The 14,174-nt window shown below is 34.7% G+C and overlaps 2 protein-coding genes across 3 annotated transcripts in view; one reads left to right on the top strand and one right to left on the bottom strand.

The window, feature by feature from the left end:
• The first annotated feature begins 2,068 nt into the window (after window positions 1–2,068).
• LOC129257247 (uncharacterized) lies at window positions 2,069–13,846 on the top strand. The gene is made up of 8 exons (XM_064097051.1): window positions 2,069–2,418; window positions 2,825–2,888; window positions 5,681–5,733; window positions 6,230–6,358; window positions 7,339–7,541; window positions 8,762–8,839; window positions 10,280–10,487; window positions 11,461–13,846. The coding sequence occupies exons 1-8, from the start codon at window positions 2,229–2,231 to the stop codon at window positions 11,502–11,504; spliced, it is 969 nt and encodes a 322-aa protein (XP_063953121.1). The 5' UTR covers window positions 2,069–2,228; the 3' UTR covers window positions 11,505–13,846.
• LOC129257246 (prestin-like) overlaps window positions 12,189–14,174 on the bottom strand; it is a 34,834-nt gene continuing 32,848 nt past the window's right edge. For both annotated transcript variants that reach the window (XM_054895529.2, XM_064097050.1), the window contains exon 17: window positions 12,189–14,167. In XM_054895529.2, the coding sequence (XP_054751504.2) occupies window positions 14,075–14,167 (93 nt within the window). In that variant the 3' untranslated portion in view covers window positions 12,189–14,074. The remainder of the gene's footprint in view (window positions 14,168–14,174) is intronic.

Genomic DNA, 14,174 nt, shown 5'->3' with positions numbered 1-14,174 from the left:
TATGATGTGTCATTTCATTATTTATATTGTTACATTACAATTATTTTCAGAAACCAAAGAGTGATACAAAAAAAAAATCAGCTGGTGTGTTATGGTAGAGAAAGCAGGCAAGAGAGTGGGGAAACAGAGAGTAAGAGAGATGACACACTTTACACACACACCCACATGCAGTGATAGAGAGAAACCGGGAAAGGGTGTATAATGTATTATATGTACCTACTATCTATTTGATATGAACATTCTAGTAGTAAGGTAGATAAAAGGGCAGTTTTTACCAGTGGATATCATATTTTTTTCTTATTTATGTCTTTGACCAATTTATAAAGGGATTGTTCATATTTCTTGACTTCTGTTTGTGGTAGGTGTTTTAAACTTCATAGACTATTAGAGGGGAGAGACGGAAGGGGGAGGTAGGGCAAGTTTGTACAATTGACCTTTCCTTTAATATGATAATCAGATTCCAAAGCAAGATATGCAAGCATGTCTACCATAGCATAGGTGACTAAAATAGCACATCAATGAACACTTGTCTTTATGAAGGTATTTGTTGCATTTCTACTTTGAATGCCTTAGCATGTTGCTATTACAATGTACTTGGCCAACTATGTAATACCAGTCGCTCATATCTAATGAAAGCACAATTCAAAATAATATGAATAATCAAGACATCAAAGTTGGTGCTATTATCTTGTTGTATATTAAACAATGCCATTTGAGTTCAAATGACCTGATCATGAGCAGAATGGTACTTCAAACTGGCTTATTTCCCGAAGACCTTGACTCGACTTTGCGACCTGGGTACATTGAATCTATTTAGAAAGGAAAGAATGAAGGTAAAGTGAAAAATCTCTATATAGAGAACGTTCTTTTATTTTAATGTCTCGATAAATGTATGCATGAAGCTGAGCAACCTTTAACAATCCGACCAGGAAATAATAAGTAGATACAGTAGGTTTAAAGGCCACCGCACACCTTACGACTGTTCGCGATCCGATTTTGGAACAAATCGCATTTTGCTTATTTTCTGAAAATGTGAATCGGACATATCATTTTATTTGAGGTTGAAATCAATTGAAAGAATACTAATATAACCATTTTGAAAGATTGCAAGCTTTTATTTTTGAGTAAAGGCCAAATTAGTTTCAAATCGTAGTCAATCGTACGACTGCTATGACGTCATTACGACTAGATATTGAATTCGCTTTTATTCTAAGGAGGATGATAGCATAGTCACAGATTTGAACATAGGTATTCGTACGATGATTTAGAACATTACACAGTTAGATATTCCAAATCTCAATATTAGCATCAAATTCTACTACATTTTATTCTGAAATCGAGTCGCCGACCAGTCGTAAGGTGTGCGGTGGCCTTAAGTATGTGTGAATTAGTAGAAAAATGGGTCAGAACGGGGGGGGGGGGGTGTTAAAAAAGAAACAAATGTGTTTTATAAATGTGATAGATTGGCTGTTTGGACCATATCCGTAATGAGGTAATTATTTCAAGATTTCTTTAGCTGCAACACACTTCATTAAGCTGTACCTTGGAACTGATGAATTCTATCTCAGTATTAAAAACTGATATGTATCATATCTATTGGGAGGCCACAAGGACAGGCACAAACTTTCATTATAAGGTATGGTTCTTACCATTGTATTGTAATGTCCGCAAAAAGGGGTGGTTTGTGTGGGTTTTTGTGGGGCTACCCCCCCCCCCCCCCCCGATGTCTGCTACTGGTCAGTCAGAGTATCCTGAATTCTGACATTTTCATTTTATAAGTTGGAAAAAGATGTGATTTACATGCAATCCTCATTCTGCCTGGAAAGCAGTGGCTGAATGAGCCAGAAAATTGAGGGAGCACAACGTTAAATTTCTCAAAATTTTTAGCATTAGTAAATTAAAAATTCAATTTTGTGATAGATTTCGAAACAATATTAAGAAATTCACCCTTTGAATATTCACCATACTTGAAATAACAATCCTGCTTTCTTTTCTTTTTGTACACCTGATGGAATCTTTAAAGTTCTCGGAATACCAGTTTTCTAGAACATGCAGCGTCTCTATATCCATTGTGGCTGAATAATGGGGCGGGGCAGCTGTACTGTATATAATACTTCCTGATTGGTTTCAGGATGGTAATCTCTTTCTCATTAATTCTCTGTCCCGGAATTGGTCTCCTGCAAAGTTGAATCCTCACCGCTTCATACCATCTCTATCATGCAACAACAATGGACGGGGAGACTCTCGTAATGGCAAAAAGCAATGAAAACCAAGGTTTGATCCGAATAACGATCATCCTTGTTATAATTAGTTTGATGGTATCTACAATCGCCATCATCTTGTCTGCTACAAGTCTTTCCAGAGAAGGGACAACCATCAATGTTGGTGATGCCGGTTCCACCACAGGAAGCTCTGCAGGTATGCACATTTTAGAATAAAGTACTAAGCATGCCGGAGCCTAGCATCTATCCAGGCGGGACTGTCAGATGCGTTCCACTTGTTATGATCTATCTTATCTATCTATTTATCTGTCTATCTATCTTTATCAATCTCTATCTATCTATATGTCTGTCTGTCTGTCTGTCTGTCTGTCTGTCTGTCTGTCTGTCTGTGAGTCTGCCTGTTTTTCCGTCTGTATATCTCGTGCTATCTTTTTCTCTATCACTCCTCTCTTCGTTTCCTTTAATTGATTGCAACTAATTTCTTGTAATAATAAAATTAGAGTTAGTTTATCTTTTTTGAAAATATTATACACAATAAGGCCTTCTAAGAAATTTGTGATTTTTTAAAGAGAAATATCTCAAATATTAATTTATCCTTGCAGGCAAGCTTGCTGATGACGTGTGGACGTTTGCTATAGGTCATGATGGATCAAACGTTGAGTACTTGTGAGTGGTTTTAAAACAAAACTGATCAAGTGTTTTTCATTATTATTATCGTATATCATTGTATCCGATGTATAGTACAGAGTTTCGATCATTTGTCTGTACACGAACCTCACATTAGTGTGAGTGAGATTCTAGTTGATTATGAGAGGCACTTGTTTAGATCAGTGGCGTATCGTGGGTCATGGCATTGGGAGGCACAAGCAAAAATGTTGAGTCACTTAGTTGGCGCGTGAAGCGCGCTCAATTGCCAGGTATACTGACGTAATAGAGACATTTTAAGGACTGTGCCATTAAACGGATATGTATCACACTTATCAAATAATGTGAGCGAGAAGCGCGAGCTGAACATTTTTGATATTCAGACCTAAAAAAAAAGGATATCATATAAGCAAATTTTTGTAATCATGAAACGAACCTCTCACAAATCAAACAGTGCGATTGCGAAGCGCGAGCTGATTTTTTTTGTATATATTGACCACAAACAGGGACAGGACTTTTTAAGGAATTCATGAAGAGCATACATATCTCACCATAGTCATCTAATGCAAGCTGATTTTGTTAGAATTACACCTAACCCATGAAACACTTTTTCAGCGTGAGCTGAACATTTCACTAACCAAATGTTGCGATCGCGAAGCGCGAGCTGAATTTTTTTTTATACACTCTAAAAAAAAGGTTTACCCAATATTGGGTAAAATGGGAACATGCATGTTGGTTGAGTAATAAGATATCCAATATTTTGTAAATTTTACGCAATGTTGCGTTGAAATAGTCCAATATGGGGTAAAAATACCCAGCAAACATGCATGCTCCCTTTCTACCCAATATTGGGTAAAATTTTACTTTGTGTTTTTAGAGTGTATGAAGAGCACCAGTCCACTAATGCAAACGTAAGCACGGACAGGAAATGTTTGATATTCAGACTTTAAAAGGGGACAATCATTAAATAGTCATGACAAAAAAAGCATATGTCACTGCATAAAACAATAAAAACTCGAAGTGCGAGGAAATATATTTGGTGTACACTGTATATTGACTTGAAAACGGGATGTTTTAGTACAACAGGATTATACACACACACACACACACACACACACACACACACACATATATATATATATATATATATATATATATATATAACTTACTCAGACAATGCGAGCACCAGGTATGATGAGCACATAGGCCCTCTATATACGCCCTAAGCCAATTATGTTTCATAAATTGATGAAAAAAAATTCTTATGTAATATGATATAATATAAATAATACAATATAACATAATATAATATAAAATACAATAATACAGTAAATTTTACGCAATGTTGCGTTGAAATAGTCCAATATGGGGTAAAAATACCCAGCAAACATGCATGCTCCCTTTCTACCCAATATTGGGTAAAATTTTACTTTGTGTTTTTAGAGTGTATGAAGAGCACCAGTCCACTAATGCAAACGTAAGCACGGACAGGAAATGTTTGATATTCAGACTTTAAAAGGGGACAATCATTAAATAGTCATGACAAAAAAAGCATATGTCACTGCATAAAACAATAAAAACTCGAAGTGCGAGGAAATATATTTGGTGTACACTGTATATTGACTTGAAAACGGGATGTTTTAGTACAACAGGATTATACACACACACACACACACACACACACACACACACACACACATATATATATATATATATATATATATATATATAACTTACTCAGACAATGCGAGCACCAGGTATGATGAGCACATAGGCCCTCTATATACGCCCTAAGCCAATTATGTTTCATAAATTGATGAAAAAAAATTCTTATGTAATATGATATAATATAAATAATACAATATAACATAATATAATATAAAATACAATAATTTCTTCTTCCCCACTACGATTCTCTTTCTTTCTCCTTTTCCCCGTTTTTTTTTTTTTTTTTTGGGGGGGAGGGGGAGCCGATTGGGGGCACGTGCCCCCCATGCCCCCCGTAGTTACGCCACTGGTTTAGATTATGTTTCCCCTTAACTCAGTGTTCTTATACACATAGGCTGGATCAAGAGAGGGCCGAAGCAGAATCCCTCGCTTTTCGCGACGCAATAACATGACAGTCCATGGAGAAAAAACAAATGGCTAGAATTTTTGGTTTTCGAGTCTATTTATGTCAAACATTTCACATTATTCGTTGAAACGTGAAATAGTCATCCAACTCATTGATTCTTACAACCAAACCTTAAAACGTTTTTAATAGGCCAGTATATCAAGAACTTACAATAAAATGTTTTGGGGGCAAAACATAAAGGCAAAATGTTCCTCAAATTAATTCTTTAGCGATTCCCCTATATAGCCACTGAAAATAGAAGAAAAAAACACCCAAACTTTTAGCTCTTCAAGCAGCCTATTTTACAAATGTGTAGATCATTGTTTTATCGGGCCCCCTATTAAACCGTTGAAGCTGGATCCGCCCCTGATGCATATTTAGAGCCGGAACAGAGACCTTGGATCTCCGACTAAATGGACTCATTCATAATCTGGTTTTGTAGGCCTATACAATGGCTCTATCCTGCGAATGAACCACCAGCTTCCTATATATTCAATTATCATGATTATTGTTATCATTTATTTCTGTCATTTTGTTTACAGCTGCATTCATTTTTGCACAATTGAAAATGCTTATAGTTACAATCTTACCCATTCCGATACACGAATGTAATTAATAGGAATCACATATGAAAAATAATTGTTCGTTGTATTTATTTTTTGGGGATAATTTTACCATGTTTTATAACCTTTATCCATAGTGATCAGACTAGTGGAACGCTTCGTGGGTTTCATGTCGACATTGTCAATGCAGGTAAGTTGAACGGTTTTAAATATGTAAAAAGTATAGTCGGCATCATTGGCGTAAATCCATAACGTCAAACTATTCAAGTGGGGGATGAAACAATAGACCCCCCCCCCCGAACAATTACGTTCGCCACTTGGATTTACGGCAGTGGTGGGCATGTTTGTATTTTACTGGGATTTTTAGGTTCTCCTTTCATGCATTTCCGTTGAGGAAGATCTTGTCATACCTTCCTAAATATGTATAGATAATTAAATAAAACAATATATAACGAGACGGCTTGGTAAAAATCATCTTCATAGTCCTGCTTTTTATGCTTATGTCTTAACTGATTTACATTTGTCTTGATTTGTGATGAAATTGATAAACTAGCGGAAAGTGATTTTGTCTTACAGAATATTTCATGCAATTTTTTTAGTATGCCGGAAAAATTAATATCGTGTATCGGTCTTAATATTGATGTTGATAATAATGCATAATTCTTGTTTTGTGGTTGTGTTTGTAGTTTGCGCCCAAGCTAACAAGAATTGCCGTTTGATATGGGATGTTTACAGCAATTGTTGGGATTCACAAGCTGGTCAGTTAGCACGGGGTGGAAACGGTCTTATGGGCGGATGGTATGACGCATGCACAGGTATGTCAAATTGATTACAACCATGATTGACTGTGATGACAAATGATGGTGGTGATAATGATGATGATGAGGAGGATGATGATGATGATTATGATGATGATGATGGTGATGACGATGATCGAATGATGATGATGAGAAAAGCTGGAAATGATATAATCTAGAATATAAAGTAGTTTTGTTGACACAGTTCACACCAGTGATCAGTAATTTACCTTCTGTCAAGAGTGATTAATCTAATTATTAATATATTAAACTTGATTTGTTGGATTTTCAATTTTAATCCAATATTCGTAACATGTAATCACTCATGGACTCTATAAAATGATTGAGTTTTGAGATTGTATTTTTATTTGTCGTTAGCATGTATAATGTAATTCTGATAAATCACCAACTGAAAATTCAAATTTGGTTTGAAATCTAGAAAATCAGGTCGCTGAGATAAAATGTTAAAAAGACAACTGAGAGCGAAACCAAATTAACCCAAGAAATCGTATCCTCGTCTATATATGCCCTGACCTGTATAGGAGCAAAAGTACAGAAGGAAGTGCCTAGATAAACGGATATTCGATCGATGTTTATTCTTACATAAATCAATCAAAGACAGGAAGTAGTATTGGCCTTCTGATACTCTACATTATTTAGGGGGAAAGATAATAGTCTACATCACGTGCTTTAGGAATGAAATGAAATCCTGCCTGAAACCCTATTGTAGATAAAGGCCTATAGGACTACATAGTAAACTATCCTGATTATTGTTATTATGGTCGTTATAATCGTGTCTTTATTATTAATACATGTATGACTAAAATTATTATACTGTATTATATTATAATCATATTACTTGTTGGTGTTGTTGGTCTTATTATTATTGAATTGGTGCTTTTATTGGTCGAATAATAGAACTATTTATTTGCCGTGTCTCTAAAGGTTGTCATCACTATCCCACTTGTATCACAGACAGTATTTCATATGATTTACAGGATGGTTTAATACGTACGAACGGGCTTTAACTTTTAAGTTCACCAATCCCATTCGTAAGAAATTCAACGGACAATTCTTCGTTAAAGAAGGAAACCCAAACAGCTTTAATCCTACATCTATTGGTTCTACCCAGAAGATTGGATTCGGAGACGGTTGGTCAACTGATGAACACTGTCTTGGAAGAAACTCGGATACTATTTCGGTATGTTAGCAGAGATTCTTAAGTTACATTTTAGCTCTGTTTAGTTTAGCTTGTATAGCTCCCTTCGCTTATCTTAGTTTAGTTAAATGTTTAGATTATTTTATTTTTGGTTTCGTTTCGTTTAGATAAGTTTGACAAGTTTAGTTTGTTTTAGTCCAGTTTACTTAAGTTAGGTTCCATAAATTCAGTTTAGTTTATCTTGTTCAGCTTATCCAGTTTAGTTTCAATTTGTTAAGTTTTTTTTTCAGTTTAGTTTAGTTATAGTTTAGTATGGTTTAGTTCAGACTGACAGACTCGATGAGTTTAACTGAGTTTAGTTTAGTTTACTTCCTTACTTCAATTCATTTAGTTTAGTTCATTTCAGTTCAGTTAAGATTAGATTATTTTATTTCTTTCCGATTAGTTAAATTAAGACCCGATAAGTTTAGTCTAGTTCCGTTCAGTTCTTAGTTAGATGGATTACTTTTTATGTTCTAGTCCGTGCATGGGTTATATCGCATCTTGCATAGATTAAAAGTGACGATCAGCCATCCTGGCCATAAAGCCCATGCATAAGTGACCAATAATCTTAAAATGCAGTGATTTTTTTTCTTTTAGTGTGAACAAAAATAAATTGTAAGAATATGGTGTTCATTGCGGGCAAAGACAGTTCATCATACGAGAGCGCACTACAAGATGGCAGATATAAAAAAAAACTCAAATCTATTAATGACCACTATGGCACCATATTAAGCTGGTGAATCATTGGTACAATGCCCGTATTCAGAAATTCTTGATTAGAATGGATATGGTTTTCAAAAGCATATGTATGAAATTTTCAACATAAATAATGATAATAGCCGAAATGGGAATAGTGGAAAGTTAATACTATCGTATTATTTATATGAGTTATTAACCCTAATATTCTAAACTTACACCACATCCTTGTGATTGGAAAATTGTGTAGTACTCTCGAAAATGTCAATATTAAATGTATGATATTATGTAAATGAACGATCTCGTGGCAATTTAATTTGTCAATTATTTTGAAATTTTCTGCACAGATAAATGGTGCGTCCTGTGTGTGATAAACGGTGTACTGATTGATATCAATCTCGTCAATGATTAGGATTAAAAATGTTTCCTCTATTGATATGGTTTATGTCTTGCAATTTCACGATATTTGCGATTTCTCTAGACATATAAATCACATTTGTATTTGTTTCTTTGTTGTTCTGTAGGGTGTGCCCCTTGACCCCTCCCAGGTGGTTCACTATGGCGACAGAAATCAATTGATAGAAGCAGTTAATAATAATGAGGCGAGTATTGACCTCTATATACTCTCTATTTATTCATTTACGCATTGGCTATATAAAGATCAAGCAGCAGCATACACTGAAACGTTAAAGGATATAAATGGAAAGGAATTATTAAAGAGGGCGATAGGAGAGAAAAGTTGGCGCTCTCTCACTTGCATTATCACCTGCGTGGTGCATATAGCAATTTCATAAATAAAAGCAAAATCTGATGTGCCATAATTTTCTCTCTTTTTAACTTTCGATTTCGAACAAGTTCTCTCTTTGTTGCTTGCTTTGATTGTTTTTGTGTTTTGTTAGTGTTTGTTCTTGGGGTGACCTCAACATCTAAGACTGTAAATTGGGCTTCATATTACTGAATAGTTTTCATTTCACGCTGGATACGATGCTGATGAAAAATTTGGCCTACTGGAATTGTAAAATAATTTTGGTTTAGTTTCACCAAATTCTGCGTTGCATACAAGATGGTCACCGTCACAATTTGATATATCTTCATTGAATCTTTCATTGCGATTTTTTATACTTCTATAATTTTAGCATTCCACCAGAATAGTATTAGTTATTTCGCCAAAAAATCCATGGAAAATACAGGTAAACAAAGAGCGTGTCTTCCAAAATATTCACGATTTAAAAGGTTGTTTATCAAATAATTAAAAAATATGAACCATTCGAGCTTATATTCTAAGTATTTTTCTGCCTATCTATTTTATTATTTTTGTTTGCTTCTGTTTCTTGTTTTGATACAGGGCTGTATGATTATCAGGGCTTTTACAAAACAAGAAATACTCTCACACACTTGATTTATAACCCAGACAGACTGTGCATACATCTTTATCATTTACATCTTTATCATTTTTTACTATTTTCATAAAAAATTACGAGCGAGTAGTTTTGAGGAGAGCAAATTTCATTCCAGATCATTCATATAAAACTTTTCTCAGTCAAATTACTATCTAATTTGTTCCTTTAGTGACCATGTACACGATTATGAGTCAAATAAAAAAGTAACATATACATATATAACCGCCCTCATGTGTAACAGAGGCACGCACGACTAATAATAAATGTATTACGACACACAATATGTCTGTCACCTCTTATGTACCATGTCTATGTCTTGTTAAACACAACACCCAATGAGATATCCGTGTGACTAACTTATAACGTATTATGGGGGGGGGGGGGGGGTTATGTTGACTCACATTAGGTCACCAGGAGGGAACTCACGTTACTATTCATTATTTGGACGTAAAGACCCATTTTTGTCATTATTGGCTACTAGAATTTTGCATGAATATCATTCGTTGTGCATGAGATCGAAAAACATCGATCACATATAGCTTTCCAAATTTACAGTAAATTTTATAAAGTTGTTTGGAAATTAAGAACAGGTCAGCCTAAATAAGTGATACTTTGGATCCCGGACTTTGATCTTTACTCTAGGTAGTGGCTGTATTCACCAATGCCCATACACTATTTAACAGTGGGCTTCAACAGGTTGGACCAACCATAACTAATTGTCAACGAGCAGGTGGATCCATTATGACTCCTATGCAGAGTACACTGCCTGACTGGTGGAACCCAGCCTTTGACGCTCTTAAACAGAGTGGAGCCTATAAGGATATCTGCGCCAAGTTAGATAGCGAACATGGTAAGCAATACACATATCACAGTCTCATAGAGTGTTACAAGAAAATATTTGCAATCGATTGCGACTTCTGAAAGTTTCCATGGCGACGACGAAAGTGTAGCGGTTTCACGGTACACCGTGTAGGTCATATTCTTTCGTAGGCATATTCTCCTGAAGACGACAAGAACACACTTGTCAAAAAGTCGAGTTTGGGTGGTACTTTTAATTTCCGCAACAACATATGCCCCCATATGCCCACGAAAGAATACATTGTGTACCGTGAAACCACTACACTAATCAATTGAAACTATAACAAAATTTAATTTCTTTTGGCAAGAAGAAGACAAGCAATCAATTACAAGTTTATAATTAATCACAAGATGTATGATTGATTTGGAAACCTAAAATTGACATGCAATCGATTGCAAATATTACTTGTAAGGCGCCGTAGCCGAGTGGTCTAAGGCGCCTGGATATACATGGAAAGTCAAGGGTTCGATCCCCGGCAGCTGTGTCCGTGAGCAAGGCATTTAATCTACAATGCTCTTTTACCCTGCTTTCAAACAAGGAAATGCTATATGCATTATTGATAACTAGGTGTGCACTTGTTTAAAAAAAACCTTGCAATTATCGCTTGTGCTACGAAAGAGAACGGGAACTTCCTCGGCAATGGATGTGTACCCCTTTCAATATTCGAAATGTTATGCAAGACACCTTGGATTTGCATCTTCAGGTTTTGTTCCCTAAACCGTGGAAAGGTCCAAAGTTGTTTTATCAGAATGATTTGATGAAGACCATTAAGATGGAATGTGATTATGCAAAAGGATAATTTGATCTCCCCCAGATCCGCGGGCTCAACGGTTCCCGTGTAAGTCAATGTTAATGTGATGCAAGAACATCGAGAAAACTTAGGCGAATTATAGTTAATTACTATATTGAAAGAAAATTAATTTTCATAAAGACTTAAAATATTTTATTATCTTTGCTTTCAAAGGATCTCAACGTGGATTTGGTGGAGATGTCGTGTGCCTTGACTAATAACAATGTCGACAGCAGCCAGCTTAAATCAAGATTTAGTGACATCATCGACTTCTCAAGAAGTTCATAAGCCCAACTTTTAAGCGTTTTCTTGTATAGTTTATTTTTATGAAGGATGATTTTTAATCAATTTTCTTGTAAAGTTAAATTTTACGAAGTTTTATTCTATTTCGTAAGGTAGTCTTTCGGAGGAGACTCTAAGCCGTCGGTCCCGTGTAAAGGAGAGTCACACCATTTGCACGTTAAAAAACCTACTCCTCTTTTCGTAAAGAGTAGGGAAGTTATCCCGGGAAGTAGTTAACGTATTAATTTATTACTGATAATTACTAATTTATAATCCTGTTCCTTTGTAAAGTTGCATTAGGGTAATTTGTACTGTATTATAGTAACCTTTCCAGATTAACTGTCCGACACTTATATGACACGCATGTGTTGATAGTGTCGTTAATTTTTTATCAATCAATCAATCTATTTCATAAGGATACATAAAACATTTCATTTTCTGACTATTTTCATTTGGTAAAAGAAGCCCAAATGATATCCATTATTGCATACCAGCCAAATTAAAAAAAATCCTGCAGCACCTTCAGCACCCCCCACAATCTTAAACCAACGTAGGTAGCAATAATGATTGAGGTGATTATGATTATCTTAATATTTAAGTTGCCAGAAGGAACGATTATTGGTGCTGACGAGGCAATATATTTTTATTGTTTCAAATGATAACAAAGTGGTTCTTTTTTACATGTTTTGTATTGACGAATCTACTGATGACGTTTGTTAATTTAACCACCAGACAAATGTTGCTAATTGTTGTAATAAACCAGTTTGATTTGGAATTCATTGCTTAGAATCTTATTTATGGAATTAACTGACAAACGATATATTGTCCAATAAAAGATCATTCGCGGCCATGAAGCAGAAGTATTAACTATACTTTACATTGTAAAATCACGTCAAGGGAAATGGGGCGGCCAACCGCTCCCTATACGACTTTTCAATTCGTCGGGAAAAAAGTGAAGAGGGAGAAAAGAGAAAGAAAGGAATTTAAAGGAGGGGCCTGTAACTGTTTTAAAATCCCCATTGTTCAAATTAAAAATGTCTTCACCCTTTCGAAATATTCTGGGACCGCCCCGAGGTGTACATCGTCAATTTCATATGCATTCAATCCATTTGGGGTTTCAAGTTGTTTGCTTTATTTTCTAATCATGTTTAGTAAGGGGAGTAAATCTCACATTTTCAAAATGAATACATGGAAGCCTGTTATGAAATTCTATGAAAGTTCACTATGGAATCACTCAAAAATTTTGTTTAAATTGCTCAATGTCGATTTTTTGGGGAAAAATATACCTTTATAAGGTCAGAAGACAGTATTCGAATTTACATTATGATGGAAACATATGTATTTCAGCAACAACAGACACGAAATTGGGGATTAAAGCATGTCGAATAAACATATCTTTAAATTTTATTCCAGAAGAGTTTTTATACCAAAAATAGAAAACAAATGATTAATATAGTTTGTAAACACATGAGCACCATAAATTGATGAAAATCTAGTAAGATTATTTCATAAATTTTGCAAACACACAACACATTTTAAACCCCGTAAGAAGAATAATTGTTCAAACGTATTTTGTAGATATAGATTTATATATTTTTTTATATAAGTAATACAAACTCTAAACATTTCTATATCGAAATAAACATAATGAAATCATTATAAGCTGATATCAAACGGAATAATATAGTATGACTGTTCAAAAGGCCACTACAATGCAATTTATGAGATAAAATGTCGTTCATTAATAATTATTATTAAGCATCAAAATAATAGTAAATTGTGAATAATTCGAGTTCAGATGGTGTGTATTGTTGGTATACTTAAAATAAACATACTCTCTTTCGATTTAATCAATTTCGATAATTGTACATTCTCTGAGAATAAGACATTTTACAGGAAAAAATGTACTAAATGTGTAAATGTATTTTATACTCCTGTATATTCACATTTAAGTATTAAAAGCCAACTACTCCCAAAATAATGCTTAATTTATATACAATCACATGAATGAATTCATACATAACGGGCAAGTACTTACATTCCTCGATATTTAATTTTGATTTTAAGATTCAAACGTAGAATATTCCGATCTCCAGACATGCGTGTCTATGTTAGCGAACCTATATCAAATAATGCATTCTTTGATTTAGTCGAATCATTATTAAACAATTTATTTGGTAAAAGAATTTGATATCTTTATCGCCAACAAATTTCAACTTTGCATGCATTAAAGTCACTTAAACATATTCATAGTTGATATTGGTAAACCATGACTGAATTGATTTCTTCTGTATTTTATTTTGCCGACCATCAAGCCTACACCACACAGACTTTCATCTTCAATTTGCCCAAGAAATCCACATTCTTCCGAAGAAGTAAAGTGTACATCTACTCTGAACTGTAAATAATAAAACTGATGCTATACTCTATGCGTAGGAAACCGACCATCGATTCAGTGGTCACCAAGAATTATCCCCATCCGATCGATGATTTGAATGTTCTAGATTTAGAGTTTTGTTGCTTCATTTGTTGAGTTTTCGAAATCTCTATTGTCAACGGACACCGTCTCTGCTTGTGATGGTGTTTTGTCCTTAAGAGCCTGGAAA

This window comes from Lytechinus pictus, chromosome 3 (genome assembly GCF_037042905.1).
Source record: "Lytechinus pictus isolate F3 Inbred chromosome 3, Lp3.0, whole genome shotgun sequence".
Taxonomy (NCBI): domain Eukaryota; kingdom Metazoa; phylum Echinodermata; class Echinoidea; order Temnopleuroida; family Toxopneustidae; genus Lytechinus; species Lytechinus pictus.
The sequence above is the reverse complement of the archived record's forward strand: the minus strand, read 5'-3'. Positions and strand labels throughout refer to the sequence as shown.

Excerpts from the sequence above, each read along its gene's own strand:
- LOC129257247 (XM_064097051.1), top strand. The coding sequence starts at position 2,229 with ATGGACGGGGAGACTCTCGTAATGGCAAAAAGCAATGAAAACCAAGGT. Across the intron at positions 2,889-5,680 it reads GGATCAAACGTTGAGTACTT|TGATCAGACTAGTGGAACGC; the intron begins GTGAGTGGTTTT and ends CTTTATCCATAG. Across the intron at positions 10,488-11,460 it reads CAAGTTAGATAGCGAACATG|GATCTCAACGTGGATTTGGT; the intron begins GTAAGCAATACA and ends TTGCTTTCAAAG.